Genomic DNA, 15,294 nt, shown 5'->3' on the forward strand with positions numbered 1-15,294 from the left:
GGAGGATTGGTGGACGTAAGAAAAGTGAACGACTTTCACCTATTCGACAGTAACAGATTTAGCCAAATTTCTTGGGAAATCAACATCAATACCTTTCTCAACAGCCAACCAATATGACATTAGTTGCAGGGGAACGATATTGATTAAACCTTGTAAACAATCAACGGTTTGTGGAACTTCTAGAGTTTGCAAGTCGATTGATTTAGATTTTTCTGCCCACACTTCATCGTTTTCATTGCAAATAATGATTGGATGACCCTTTCTTGCGGTAACTTGTTCAATGGAGGAAACGACTTTGGGGAATAAAGAATCCCTGGTACCAAAGGCGATGATTGGTAAGTTTTCATCGACCAAGGCCAAAACACCATGTTTCAATTCGCCAGCCAAAACACCTTCAGAATGCATATAAGAAATTTCTTTGATCTTCAAAGCACCTTCAAGAGCAGCAGCAAATTGGTAACCTCTACCCAATAACAGCAAAGATTTTTGATCCTTCAATTCAGTTGAACATATCTTTTTTATTCTTGGTTCCAATTTCAAAACTTGTTTAATTTGGCCAGGAATCAACTTCAAACCTTGAATGATTTCGATTCTTCTGTCTATCTTCGATACACGGTCATCTGATAATGATAGAGCAAACATTACCAAAGCGATATATTGGGAAGTGTAAGCTTTCGTAGAGGCAACCCCAATTTCTGGGCCTGCATTAATATGAACACCACAATGCGTGACACGAGAAATCGAAGAACCAACACTGTTAACAATTCCGACTGTCAAGGCACCTCTTTCTAAACAGTAATTTAAGGCCAATATAGTATCAGCAGTTTCACCACTTTGTGAAACAAACACACACACATCGTCTCTAAAGACGGGGCATTTTCTGTCCAAAAAGTCAGATGCTAATTCCACGCTAACTGGGATATCCGATAGCTCTTCGAAGATAGCACGAGTGGCCAAGCATGAATGATATGAAGTACCACATGCAATCATAATTAGCCTACGTGCTCTTCTGACAACTGGCAGCCATGCCTTTAGACCCCCTAATATCACTTTATTATTATCATAATCAATTCTACCTCTCATAGTGTTGAAAGTGGATTCAGGTTGCTCATAAATTTCCTTTTGCATAAAATGGTCGTAAGGACCCTTCATAATTTGAGCTAATTCCATTTCTAAGGTTTGAATGGACCTTGTCATGGATGCGCCTACTTCTCTTCTTGATCTATGGATATGTAATTCACCATCATAGATATGAGCAAGGTCGTCATCTTCTAAGAATAGGACCTTCTTGGTATGTTTAACGACAGATGCCGCATCTGAAGAAACAAAAAACTCCACTGGAGTTGGGGAGCCGTCTTCTGATAAAAACGCTCTAGATTGAGAATGTCTTAGATTGAATTCATTGGGCGCAATCGGTAGTAAATTGGCGTTTTGGGAACCAGCTTCAAATTCACGAGCTTTCCTTGGCCCCAAGCCAAAGGATTTGTTATTCGATTTCAAGGGAATTTCTGGCTGACCAGCGTTGTCTTCAGGAAATTCGACATCCACAAAATCAACCTTTAACTTCTTTTCAGATTTTACACCAATCAGTAAAGGAGACCCCTTTCTGGTGGCAATAACTTCATTTGGATAGTGGCAAGATTTGCATAATAACCCATATGAACCTTCCAGCTCCAAAAGAACTAGTTTAGTTAACTCATGGAAATCCAAATCATGGCCGTTCTGTAAATTTGTATTGTATAAATGCAGATACAATTTAGCAATACATTCAGTATCAGTATCACTTTCGAATTTGTAACCCTTGTTGGCCAAGAGGGTCTTCAGTTCTCTAAAGTTTGTGATGATACCATTATGAACAACCACAAACTGGCCCTCTGGGTCGGACCTTTGAGGGTGACAGTTTCTTTTTTCTGGACGACCATGAGTAGCCCATCTAGTATGAGCAATACCACAGTGAGAGACAAAAGTAACATCCCTGTTTGGCTTCTGTTTGGCAATTTCTTCCTTTAGAGCACTCACTTTACCAATTTGCTTATAGATGAAAGTAGAGTCAGCTTCGTCACCATCGATAGCAATACCGGTGGAGTCATAGCCTCTATACTCTAGTCTTTGTAAACCATCCACCAAAGTGTCGATGATATCCCCTCTCGACCTCTCTACCAGGTAATTGCAATAACCAAAAATACCACACATTTTTTTATAATCGCTGCTGTTGCCTTGCTCGAGAACTTACTGCTTATTCGTCTCGATAACTATATAAGAAAAGGAAAACAAATATCCCTTGTTTATATTAACCTTTTGCCAACTTTTTCTTGACTATATAGGAATACTCTTAGTAAAGACACGGTTTTGTAACTTGGAAGTGACGATACGTGTGATGAATGAGTTGGTAAATGGAAACAGGTATGTGTTTCCAAAAATAAAGTTGAAAAGAGAAAGGGTCGAATGCAAAACACTAAATAAATATCTATAGAAGAGGAGAAGTCGCCTCAGAAACGCTAAAATGCATCCGATTTCCCAAAAAGGAAGTCTAATGTTTTTGATTTGTGAAAAAAATGATATAATCGAAGAAAATGTTGCGAGCCGCTCATTACCCGGCCTTGTTGTGGCTGATTGACAGTGTCACAAAAGAAAGAATGCTTGGCTAATTCGGGAACAAGTATGTGGTTTGTTTCATCCAATACGGCTCACAAGACTTACGCTGACGTTAGGTACGTGCTAGTAAACAGAAACTTTGAGGTTTAGGTATTTTTAGATGTTTTATTTATAAACATGTATTTATATTTTGATGATTTTGATGGGTTACTTTTTTCCTTGCTCATTGAAAGTCAAAGTATTTTTAGAATAAGAGGTGAAAAAAATGGAATCAAAAAAAAAATACTACAAAATCACAATTCTCCAAATTCATCGTAGACGGATCTCCAATTCTTGAAGAAGCCGCTGAAGAACTTGACACCTAATCCTACATCCTTGGACCCTGTAGCTGCCCTGATACTGTGCATGGACAATTGCGCGATACCCAAGTCTATGGTACGGGCACCGGTTTGAGAAGCCAAGGATGGGCCAATGGTACCGCCTGATCTTGAATTGTTTTTGATTTGAAAGTACTGCACTTTGTCCCCATTGCGGCGTGCCAGTTCCTCCACCAGGGCAGTGCCCACGACATCCGTGGCCATGTGGCCATTTGGATCCAGCGACAGAGTGATTCCGACGTTGGGCACTGGAGAATGGTTCTTCAAGTAGACTTCTGGGAAGTTTGGGTTATACAAGTGGTTGACGTCGGCGGATAGAATGATGGAATTAGCCCAAATCGTGTGTAAGTCGACTGGCTTTTTGCTGAAGGCAAAAGAACTGCGCTCCACAACGGACTCCAGCAGACCACCCTTTGCGCCTTGTCTTGTCAACGAACCGATTTCTTCGTTATCATACAAAGTGACAGCGGAGAACAAATCCGAGTCTTCGACGTTGACATTTTTAGCATAGCAAATCAAGGCAATCATTGCCGCGAAACTGCACAATCTGTCATCCAGACGTGGCGCGAAAAGGAAATGCCTACCAATACCACCAATGGTACCTTTTTGAACATCGAATAAGTCCAAGTCCATTTGAATCAGTTCGGATACCTCCACACCAGCTAATCCAGCGATGTACCTTAAAAGATGAATGGAATGCTTGCCGAATAAGGGCGATTTCCGTTCATCATCCGTAGGTGATTCATTGCCTTCCTCATCTGGAGCCGGAAAGCCGATGACTGGGATGGTTTGGTCCTCTTTATCAAACGGGCCTTCGGCCGGTTTACCGAAATGAGGAGCTAATGAAGGGATTCTACAAATGGGGAAGGGAGTAGAATCAATCAGAGCGCTTTTGATTTTGTTTGTGTCCTTCGCTTTGTAAAGAAGACGACCACCAATACCCAGGTCTCTGTCTAACCACAGTTCATTTAAAGTACCTCCGTATGGCGCGACGGCAATCCTGCCGTAGCCTTCAGATGTGTCCTTGAAGGAGACTGGCTTTAACTTGACGGTCAAAGCGTCGACATGAGATCCAACGACACCAACACCCTTGTTAGCTTTCCAGTTCTTGCCCAGGATAAAGGCGGAGAGGTTAGTACCGTTTCTGATGGTGTAGAATTTCCCGCCATCTTCGCCAATGGAATCATTCCAATTGGATTTCTCGCTCAGGTATTTGAAGCCATGCTTATCTAACAGTTTGGCGAAGAATGATATTACATGGTAAGTGGTAGGGTTGCCGTAAATGAATTCAATGAACTCCTGCGCAATGTCCTCGTAATTGTGCTCGAGGATATATCCTGAATTTTCGAATTTTCCCTTATCACTCTTCTTGTGGACAGTTTGATCATTCTTGGATGGCTCAACAGTTAGCATTTGTAGAGTTTTCTTCAATTGTTCCAGTATTTCACGTTGTTCCTCCATTTTTCTCTTATTTTATTGTGAAGTATTCGTCTTTTTAAATCGTAAGTTTTTACAAAAGTTACAGAATATATAGGTTTACGTAGCATGTCTTATCCTTCCTTATAAAGTTGAATATTCATGATGGAAATTTTTATTATCCTGCAGAACGATTAAGGGGTGTCAACTGCCGACCTAACCCTATTCTCTTCGACCATCGCTTAATGCCATTGCCTTATCCCTCAGCCAAAGCCGCGCTAGACATCTTCAGTCCTCGCCTGTTCTTGGAAAAGCCCTGGCCCAAACAACACTCTCCCGATTTTCCGATAACTGTTGGCCTCAAGCCTACTTTTCCTTTGCATGGTCTTTCGAGAAAATCGAGGCTCGCAACCCATACCCTGGGTTTGAGGCAGGCTGATTCAGCATTTCAGTGTGGAATGGCACCACTCCCATTTATCTCACTCCAAATCAGGAAGAGTGATGCATATTTAGTACTCTTTTATCTGATACCAAGAACTTGAAGAGATAAGGGATTGCAACGGCTATCATCGCCTTTCCATACGTAGAGACAATCACGTACCTGGCAAGAAATACTTTAGAGACCTAAACACTTATACAAACTGAAGCTTACGCGTCTGCCACGATGATATATATAGCTAGTATAAGAGGCCGCATGAGCTGCGGCTGCAATTGATGCAGGCATACCTTCGTTTTACAAGAGCAAAGGTTGATAGAATGTCTTGTCTTTGGCCTTCTTTTTCGCGTTGTGAAATATTCCTTCTATATTTTTTTTCGCGTGCTCCTTTTCGCGTTGAGCTGTTTGGGCTAACTAGTAAAAACAAATCTTCATCATGAAGTGAACTGTATTGTACCGGCTGGGAGCAGCATTGTAGTGGCATTTCTTATTGGCGTTCTCAATATAAGCAAGTACTCTTTTGTTTCGAGACCCATCTCTTCTTGAACGCGTATTCAGGCTTGCACCTTCAGTTATCTAACGTCAAGAGCGTAGACTAGGCTTCTCAATAAACCATCAAAACAAAGAGCAGAACTCTAAAAGAAAGTCAAGACAAGAACAACAAGCCCGATTTACTAGACAAGAAACACAAATAAAAACTAACAACCAACTATTATTCACTCCTTTACTATTGTTATTATTATTTTCTTATCTTTTATCTTAGGAAATGACTGGCCACGTATCTAAGTTTAACCGAAAACCTGAAGGTCGCTCGTCTTCGTTGGCCAAGAAGGCAGCTAAGAGGGCTATGGCCAAAGTAAATTCGAACCCAAAGAGATCATCGGCACATTTGGAACGTGTGGTGCAATCTGTAAATGACGCCACTAAGAGATTATCCCAGCCCGAATCTACCATAAGTGTCGCTACAAAATCGTCAAAGAGGAAATCCAGAGACACAGTTGGCCCTTGGAAGTTGGGCAAAACTCTGGGGAAGGGATCTTCCGGTAGAGTTCGTTTAGCTAAAAATATAGAGACAGGACAATTGGCTGCCATCAAGATTGTCCCCAAGAAAAAGGCCTTCGTTCACCGTTCCAATAACGGAACTGTTCCTAATTCTTATTCTTCTTCCATGATCACCTCTAATGTATCGTCTCCATCCATAGCGTCCAAAGAACATAGTAACCATACTCAAACCAATCCGTATGGTATAGAGCGAGAAATTGTCATTATGAAACTAATATCCCACGCCAACGTGATGGCATTGTTCGAAGTTTGGGAGAATAAATCCGAGCTATATTTAGTGTTGGAATACGTTGATGGTGGTGAGCTATTTGATTACTTGGTCTCGAAGGGAAAACTGCCTGAAAGGGAGGCGATCCATTATTTCAAGCAAATAGTGGAAGGTGTTTCCTTCTGTCATTCCTTTAACATATGTCATCGTGATCTTAAACCTGAAAACCTATTGTTAGATAAAAAAAACAGGAAGATTAAAATTGCTGATTTTGGTATGGCGGCTTTAGAACTTCCTAACAAACTTTTAAAGACTTCGTGTGGCTCTCCGCATTACGCGTCTCCTGAGATCGTTATGGGTAGGCCATATCATGGTGGCCCAAGCGATGTTTGGTCCTGCGGTATCGTTTTATTTGCACTGTTGACTGGGCATTTGCCGTTTAACGATGACAACATCAAAAAGCTGCTGCTAAAAGTTCAATCGGGCAAATATCAAATGCCCATGAATCTCTCTGCTGAAGCTCGTGACTTAATATCAAAAATACTGGTAATCAATCCAGAGAAAAGAATAACCACCCAAGAAATATTAAATCATCCTCTTATCAAGAAGTACGATAACCTACCCATTAATAAAATGATCAGAAAGATGAAGAGAGATAATATGGCAAGAGGAAAATCCAATTCAGATTTGCACTTGTTGAACAATGTTTCGCCCTCTGTTGTAACTTTACATTCAAGGGGGGAAATTGATGAATCTATCCTAAGAAGTTTGCAAATTTTGTGGCATGGAGTCTCTCGTGAGTTAATCACTGCAAAGTTGCTTCAAAAGCCAATGTCCGAGGAAAAATTATTTTATTCACTACTATTACAGTATAAACAACGTCACTCAATTTCATTGTCCTTGTCGAACGAAAAAAAGAAGGTACCAAAGGAAAGTAGCATGGATGAATCAAAAACAGGGAACACTTTTGAACTTCCCTATGTCACGAACACAAGCGATAATGATGTAAAAACTTCATTCTCTTCAGAAGTACATTCAGAAAATATTTCAGCATTCAATCCGAATAACACTAACTCAAGCGTTGATGCAGAAATGAATGCCCCAGTGTTGGCGCAGAAGTCTCAGTTTAGTATTAATGCTCTCAGTCAACCGGGAAGCGATAAGTTCGAAGCAGAAGTTGTACCGCTGTCACCTGCAATTCCTATATTCAACGCTTCTTCATCCAGAGTTTTTCGTAACTCATATACTTCTATTTCTTCACGTTCGAAGAGATCGTTACGTCCGTCAAGTTCCAAATTATCATTGTCCGCTTCAACTACTAGAGAAACTGTTCGTGAAAACGCAATGCCTCTACCTCAACTGCAGAAATCGCCTTCAAGATTTTCCTTGTCAGGGAAGGCAGTTCATCCTTCTCCCTCAAACAAATCATTACATAAATCACTTTCGAAGAAAAACATCGCTCCAACTGCTACTGTTAGGAGAACACTGCAAAACTCGGCCTCAAAAAGATCTCTATACTCATTACAGTCTATTTCAAAACGTTCCTTGAACCTGAATGATTTATTAGTATTTGATGATCCTCTGCCCAGCAAAATACCGGCCCCCGAAAATGCAAGGGAGTATGAGCCGCACTCTTTGGAATCAGACTCCGACTTTGAGATCTTATGTGACCAGATCTTATTTGGAAACGCCTTAGATAAGATTCTTGAGGAGGAAGAGGACAATGAAAGGGAAAATGATGGTCCAAGACAAGTAAGAGATAATACAAAACCCCCAACAAAATCTATCATGGACCCAAAGGCGTCTATGAGTAAGGAGAATGAAGACCCGAAACGCCTCACCAAGGCTGAGAAAAACTCGTTTAATCCAATTGAAGGGGACTCACAGTCTTCTTCATTTTCTCCTTTCCAAAAAGTAAATACTCAAAATCCGACCTATTTCGAATCTCAAAAGCCTAAAAGAACAGTTCTTTCAGATATTACGAACTCGTTTAATGAAACCAATAAACAATTTTTGAAAAATGAAGGCATGAGAATGAAAAAGAAGAATCTTATGGAACAACTGGAAAGAAAAAATGAGCGTTTATCATCAGTCAAACCTATTCAACCTCAAGAACTCCGTGTAAATTCTTTGCCTGATGATCAAAAACCCCCATCTTTATCTTTAGATCCTCGTCGCAACTTCTCTCAACCGGCGAACTCGAAGGTAGAATCGCTGTTGCAAGGACTGAAATTAAAAAAGGATCCACCTCCTCACTGGACACACGAAGGAGGCTCCCTGTTTATGAGTAGAAATTCAGTGAATGAAACCCCGCACAATACTTTAGATGATTCAGTCGGAAGCTCACACATTCCTTTAACTACCATGGCGACATCTTCGACAGATCCCAGCGTTCTAGCGGAATCTAGTACAATTCATAAGCCAATGTTGTCCTTACCTTCCACCTTTTTGAACACCTCTATGACGTTTAAAAACCTTAGTCAGATCCTCGCCGATGATAGTGATGATAAACATTTAAGTATACCACAGAATCAATCTAGGAGCGTTGCCATATCGCACCCTCTGCGAAAGAAGTCTGCCAAGATATCTTTAACGCCACGATCAAACCTGAACGCTAATTTATCCATGAGGCGTAATCAAAGCTCACCTGGATCCTATTTGAGCAACGATCTGGATGGAATCTCGGATATGACATTTGCGATGGAAATACCGACGAACACTTTTACGGCTCAGGCAATTCAACTTATGAATAGTGGTTCCGGTAATAATATAACTGGCGCATCGCCAAAAATATCGTCGTTTACAAATGCGAAAGAAACCAAATCGGTCGACTACATGCCGAAGGAAAACGAAACAGATAATAGTGAGATTAATAATATTCCAAATTATACTGTACCAAATACTCGTGATAAAGAGGGTATTAATATCTTTGAGGATGCTCCCTCTGATGAAGGTTCATTAAACACATCTTCGGAGAGCGATTCACAGGGAAGTGTACATAGAAAAGCTGTGTCTATCGACACATTGGCAACCACAAATGTCCTTACGCCAGCAACTAACGTTAGAGTAAGTCTTTATTGGAATAATAATAATTCAGGCATTCCTAGGGAAACTACAGAAGAAATACTTTCAAAACTCCAATTATCGCCGGACAAGCCGCCGAACCCACACGTGCAAAAGAGATTCTCCTCCACACGTGCTAGTCGTGATAGCAAGGCATTAGGCATCTCCCAAAGTTTACAATCAATGTTCAAAGATTTGGAAGAAGATCAGGATGACTACACCTCCCAAGCTGATATGCTTGCATCGGATTTGATTAACCCAAATCAAAGATCATCAGAAGAAAGCCCTAAACCAAAGCAAAGAGTAACGATGCTTTTTGATGAAGAAGAAGAAGAATCTAAAAAATTAGGAATGCAAAAAATAAAAAAGGAGCATATAAAGCTGGATAATAGAATATCCGAACAACCTGCTCAAGTTTCTTTGCTGCCACTTGTTAATAAGGAAGGCCATGCTGATCTTACAGAAAATGACCATCTTGCAGTACCGGAACTCTCGTCAAGTAAGGTTACTAAAGACGGTGCTGTTAAATCAAGTTCGCCTGTCAATAAGAAAAAGCCAGTAAATATTGTAAAAAGTGTCAAAAAATCTGATGATGGAGATGCGCCCGTCAATGATAAAAAAAATTGGTTTGTTAAACTATTCCGAAATCTTTCCTCTCATAACAGTGGTACGAAGACATCTAAAAATCACGTAACGAATATCTCATTTGATGATGCTCATATGCTGACATTGAATGAATTCAACAAAAATAGTATTGACTACCAATTAAAGACCATAGATCACAAGTTTGGCAAAAAAACCGTAGAATATGAATGCAAATTTGTAAAAGGCAACTTTAAATTTAAAATTAAAATCAGCAGTCTACCCAATGCTTCAACGGTTGTAACCGTAAAAAGAAGAAGCAAGCATTCAAACACTGCCTCTGATAAGGCTTTTGAAAAGTTCAATGATGATGTAGAGAGAGTAATTCAAAATGCCGGACGTTCATAAATTTTGTATAAACAATAGATAACTATATAACACGAATATCAAAAAATGATGTACGAGAACTGAATGGGCAAATGTGAAAAAAAAACAATTAAAAGAACATTATTACAATGAAGAGATAGGAAAAAATGGGTTTACACATTGTCCTAGTTTAGAAATAAATACAACCCTATATGCGTAGGGGCAGCTGTTATTCTCCTTACCTTTTTTCGGTTTAAGGAAATTCCCCATCCGATAGATCATTTTCAGAAAGCTCTTCTTCAGAACTGTCACTAAAATCTGTATCTTGTATGAATTCTTCATCGTTGTCAATGTTTTCGTTTCCATCATCAACAAACAAGGCGTATTTGTCAGCGTCATTGTAATATTCTGATAGGATGAAAGTTGAATAAGTGATAGAGTTTTGCTTATTCTCGACGAATTTTTTTGAGCTCTTATCCATTTCAATCGTATCATATTGAAAGTTCCAAAATTGCTTGAAATCTTTATTCCAGCATGCCACCAATACAGTACTGATCAACAAGGAAGGAACAATGTACAACAAAGCCGGTTGAGCTGTATTAAAAACAGATGAGGAGACCATGGCGGATACTAAGGAGGCAATGTAACTGACCACAGCGGTTATAAAATACTTTCCAACATACGACCAATTTAAGAAGTGGAATTCGGTGTCGTCATGATCAAGATGCCATTTCCAAATATCATACTTGTAGCACATGGCGATGAACATTCCAGGTAAGGCAATATCACCTAAGCCAAGGATTGAAAAATTGAAGTTGTTTTGGGCAGTAATAAACTTAACTGGCAGACGTAATTTTACGGGAATATCTAGGTTAGTAGCAACTGTAACCATCACGTCAGTACCAAAAACGAAATAAATGTCGTAAAAAAACAATGCGATAAGTATCAAGGCCCCGGATTTCAGATTCTTCAGCTTTAGTTGAGAAATGGACCAAACAGCCATGTTCATGCTGACTGCATTAGATATTAACCAATCATTAGGTGACAAATAAAAATACACGGTGGAAATGATAGAAAACACAAATGAAACTATTAATGCGTTATTCAAATATAAGTTACTAATCTGTCTCTTCGACTTAATATCCATGGGTTCGGTTAATTCTCTTCTATAGAAGTACTTCATCCAATGATCCTTTTCAATTTCACTTAATGTCTTTTTGTGAACGACTGAGTTTGTTAATCCATCTTTATAGTTCAAATTGGTAACAAAACCACCTATTTTATTCAAATCCTCGTTATCATCAGCAATTGTCACACGGTACCTTGGCAAAATAACCAAGGGATTCCACGACGCTAAATGCGATAGGTTCCTGAATAGTGAGTTGAGAAAATACGAGTAGACAAACGTGCCAGCAGGTATATTCAACAGTGTTATGTTGAAATTCAAAATTTTAGTCACGTATTTTAACCAGTTCAGATGTAGTTTTTTGATAACAAAATAAAGGGCTAATAAAGTACAGCCGCTGGTCAAAGGCAGTATAATTGCGTGTTTCTCATCCATGAGGTCGAAGAACCTCTTGCTCTTTTTCTTTTTCTTCTTGTCTTCGTCATCCTCGCGGTAAATGACATGACAATCGTGGTCCACATCAAAATCGGTGGGGTCGAACAACGGGTGTTCTCTAGTAGGAGGTAAAGCTGTAAATGGAATAGAAGATACAGACGTAAATGAACCAATGACGACCAAAGCACTGGCGATGAGAACCAAAGTAGCGTAGTTGAATACTAAGGAGTGGCTCTCAACCAAATGCGTGATCTTGTGGGCTACACGATATGATATTCTATCGAAAGTAGTTGCCAAGTTGTTATTGTCATTCTCGACTATAGCATTGATTTTTTCAAAAATTTGTTCAAGTTCCTTGTTTGATGCTCCTTGGCTTGTGCTTGATGAGTCAGCCCTAACAAGACGAGAAGACCACTCCGAAAAATGATCTCTAACTGAGTTCAAATACTTGTTCATTATGTACTGGTCTGCTTTCCAGTGTAGATCTACAGTATACCACGAAAAGGGAGCTTTTGGTAAACCTTGTCTTAGAACAATTACTTGGAGGGGGGGTTCATTTTTTCCGGTGTCTCAGAATCCTTTTTTTCTCATGGCGCAAAAGCACATGGGTATATATCGAATACTATATGTACAAAAGAGTATAAAACATGAAAAAATAAGAGTCGTTTGGACAAATCGTTCTATCTTAGTATATTGCATAGGCACCCATCGAGTAGTTGATAAATTCTCAACGCTTCCGTTGCTTTTTCCATTTGAACGAGGACTTCCCTGAGGAGTCTACGATTTTCTTCTTCGAGCCCTTTTTCAACAGCTCTCTTTGAGCGTCCATTCTCTGCTCAACCTGCTTCAACTGAATTTCCCTCTGTATATGCTGCTTAACCTGCTTGAATTTTTTCAATTTTTTATTGTCTAATGATTCCTTTGGCATTATCGATGAAGCGCTCTTTTTATTTAAAATTTCTTGGGTCAATTGCTCTTTGGTCAGTCTGTTTTCAGATCTATTTACCATTTCAGAAGTAGTATTGAAAAACTTCTCCGGAGCAAAATCCTCCATCTTGTCTCGGGAATCGACAAATATCGTATGGCTTCCAGAGCTTTTGAACATTAGCTCTCTCGATTTTTTTTCCAATTTTTTCAACTCTAATTGCCTCAATGTCCTCACGTAATTGCTATCTTGCGTCTTGAGTAACTTGACTTGATCCATGGAAAGAGACTCATCCTCGTCGTCGCCGTGACGTGAGCTCATCAGAAGCCCTTTTGCATCTGTCTTTCTTGAATGCATAGCATGGTAGTATTCGTCTGGATTTCTTTCTTTTGCCTTTCCTCTAAGGACTTTCAAAGTGGACTGCTTCCTGTGGAAATCCTGAGCACGTTTTACATAATCTTTGTGCTTTTCTAGGAACCCATATCTGGTGCGGCTCGTCAGTTGAGAACGCTCTCTATGCTGTTTCTTTTGAACATCATGCACAAGTTTCGCCATTTTTTCTGGTTACTGCTATTTGCCACCTACCTGTATGTTCGGATGATTTATGGTCTGCTCTTATTGTAAGTGCTTATTATTGTCTTTCTTTTAGTTCTTCAAAATTGCGATGAGCTCATTTACTACAAAGAGAAAAAATTTCGTTTTTACGTGTGTAGTGACAGACATTTATGCGCCCTAAAAGGCCAAGTGATATATCCATTCAAAATACCAGCTACGCTTATGTGCCGCAACAATAGCAGATCAAAGTCGCCGTATTATCGATTTGATGCGCCAGGAAGAGAACTAGCAATGAGCGATCACAATTTGCCGGATTTCCAGACATGTTTGAAATTTTCTGTCACTGCCAAAAAGAGCTTTTTATGTATGTACAGAGAAAGCGTCGCAGAAGGAACGTTGGCTTCTTCAATACCAACTGCCTGTGATATGCAGCTGAAAAGAGCGATCGATTCCATTTATCCTGACGGGGGAATAAAGGTCACGGTCATGAATTCAACAACCGCAAGCTTAGACTCGCTAGCGACTACGCATGTTCAGGATTTTGAAATTGTTATCATTCCAGATATCAATTCGCTTTTGCAGCCGGACCAGGCCAAACTAGTGAAAGTTATGAGAGATTCCGAAATGGCCCTCCAAAAGGCACAATCCGGGCGCATTTTCATTGGGGTCCTTCACTGGAATAATGCAACACCATCCTCAAGCGCTGCCAAGGATGGAGACAATGCAAGTAAAAGTGCTCCCAAAACACGTATCTTTCTTCCCGCATGTATACATATAGGTGCTTGGCTTAAACATAAATTTTGGTTTGCATGTGCGCCGCCATATCTGGATTTCGAGAGTTCGTCTGAATCCAACATGAGCACGAGGGCCAACACCGGCGACGGGGCGACGACGAAAGAAGAGGGACAAGGGTCTGAGGGTAAGAGATCCGTTGTACTAAACGAAGAGGCAAATTTGGACGACGTGTTCGTGGGCTCCAATGTGCGACGGTACATTCTGGACATCATGGTACACCTGCGGACGCATAGGCTGACGTATAATGCCAGAGCTGGCGGAGTGTACACAAATTCGCTAGACAACATGATACTACTGTCCAGGCTTATAGGTTTACATAGCGGCAAGATGTTTGTGTCCCCGTCGCATATCAAGGAAGCGTCGATGTGGTATTTTCCCATGCACTTAGAACTGGTGCAGCGCTCGTCCATGGACAGCTCACTGCTGTACGGCAGCGACCCCAGCCTAGTAGATGAAATGCTTGAGAAGCTCGCAAAGATCAAGCATGAGGAAGTCAATGAGTTTGAGAATCCTCTTTTCTTGGAATCTCTCGTAGTGAAGAACGTGTTAAGTAAAGTCGTGCCTCCTGTATAGATTGGCCAATAGCTCTGCCCACAAATGCATATATATAGAGATTTAAATAAGTGCATAATTACCTGATGCGTATTGCCTTTTATCGTTTTGTTGGCAAACAGTGTATTTTATCCTGCATAACTTAAACAAAAGCGCGGAACAACTTCACAGTAATTTTTTTTTCTGCACCTTTGATGGTGAAGCGGACTCTTTACCAAAATAAAAAGCGACGGGCGACTACTAAAAGTGAACATGCTGTGCATGTATCGCGATTACAAGATACAATAGAGCGGATGCTGATGCATAATACTCTTCATTCTAACGACGGAATGCTACCAATTGGATCGCTGCCGAGCCCCTTGATTGTCTTCTGCAGTCACCGGCAAGAGTGCATACGTTTCGTCAGAATGACGCTGCTTGACAAATGGAACACACCATCCCCTAAATCTATCAATAACGTTACAATCTGCGGTGCTGCCAATCTTTTCTTTCATAAGGCCTCTTACGGCAATCTTTCAATAATAGCTAATGAATACGATGTACGCACACTACAGCTACTAATAGGCGCGGCACGCCAAGTCCGTCATGAAGCATGTTCCTGCCACAATTGCGTACGCACACACCGCGCTCTGCATTCCCGACATGGCAGCTTGTCCCAATCTGTGCTGAGTCCGGCTCTTTCCCACGCTTGCTTCCATGTCCTTAGGGGAACCTACAACAATGCAGCGATCGCCGCCACAACGGGTCAAAGAGAAGCGAGAATAGCCTGACGGACCTCGGACCCAGCCGAGGTAAACAACA

General features: G+C 40.6%; 6 protein-coding genes across 6 annotated transcripts; 2 read left to right on the plus strand and 4 right to left on the minus strand.

Moving 5' to 3' along the window:
• Nucleotides 1–39: 39 nt before the first annotated feature.
• GFA1 (glutamine--fructose-6-phosphate transaminase (isomerizing) GFA1) lies at nt 40–2,193 on the minus strand (the record flags this gene model as incomplete). Its single annotated transcript, XM_056229332.1, has 1 exon — nt 40–2,193. The coding sequence occupies one exon, from the start codon at nt 2,191–2,193 to the stop codon at nt 40–42; it is 2,154 nt and encodes a 717-aa protein (XP_056083361.1).
• A 695-nt stretch (nt 2,194–2,888) lies between these two features.
• On the minus strand, nt 2,889–4,433 carry APE1 (metalloaminopeptidase APE1; the record flags this gene model as incomplete). The annotated part of the gene is made up of 1 exon (XM_056229333.1): nt 2,889–4,433. One exon carries the CDS (start codon nt 4,431–4,433, stop codon nt 2,889–2,891), a length of 1,545 nt encoding a protein of 514 aa, XP_056083362.1.
• Nucleotides 4,434–5,590: 1,157 nt separating this feature from the next.
• Nucleotides 5,591–10,147, plus strand: HSL1 (protein kinase HSL1; the record flags this gene model as incomplete). The annotated part of the gene is made up of 1 exon (XM_056229334.1): nt 5,591–10,147. One exon carries the CDS (start codon nt 5,591–5,593, stop codon nt 10,145–10,147), a length of 4,557 nt encoding a protein of 1,518 aa, XP_056083363.1.
• Nucleotides 10,148–10,358: 211 nt separating this feature from the next.
• YPF1 (aspartic endopeptidase) lies at nt 10,359–12,122 on the minus strand (the record flags this gene model as incomplete). Its single annotated transcript, XM_056229335.1, has 1 exon — nt 10,359–12,122. The coding sequence occupies one exon, from the start codon at nt 12,120–12,122 to the stop codon at nt 10,359–10,361; it is 1,764 nt and encodes a 587-aa protein (XP_056083364.1).
• Nucleotides 12,123–12,393: 271 nt separating this feature from the next.
• UTP11 (rRNA-processing protein UTP11) lies at nt 12,394–13,146 on the minus strand (the record flags this gene model as incomplete). The annotated part of the gene is made up of 1 exon (XM_056229336.1): nt 12,394–13,146. One exon carries the CDS (start codon nt 13,144–13,146, stop codon nt 12,394–12,396), a length of 753 nt encoding a protein of 250 aa, XP_056083365.1.
• A 291-nt stretch (nt 13,147–13,437) lies between these two features.
• On the plus strand, nt 13,438–14,514 carry MTC2 (Mtc2p; the record flags this gene model as incomplete). The annotated part of the gene is made up of 1 exon (XM_056229338.1): nt 13,438–14,514. The coding sequence occupies one exon, from the start codon at nt 13,438–13,440 to the stop codon at nt 14,512–14,514; it is 1,077 nt and encodes a 358-aa protein (XP_056083366.1).
• Nucleotides 14,515–15,294: the final 780 nt, after the last annotated feature.

Source organism: Saccharomyces kudriavzevii (assembly GCF_947243775.1).
Source record: "Saccharomyces kudriavzevii IFO 1802 strain IFO1802 genome assembly, chromosome: 11".
NCBI lineage: Eukaryota > Fungi > Ascomycota > Saccharomycetes > Saccharomycetales > Saccharomycetaceae > Saccharomyces > Saccharomyces kudriavzevii.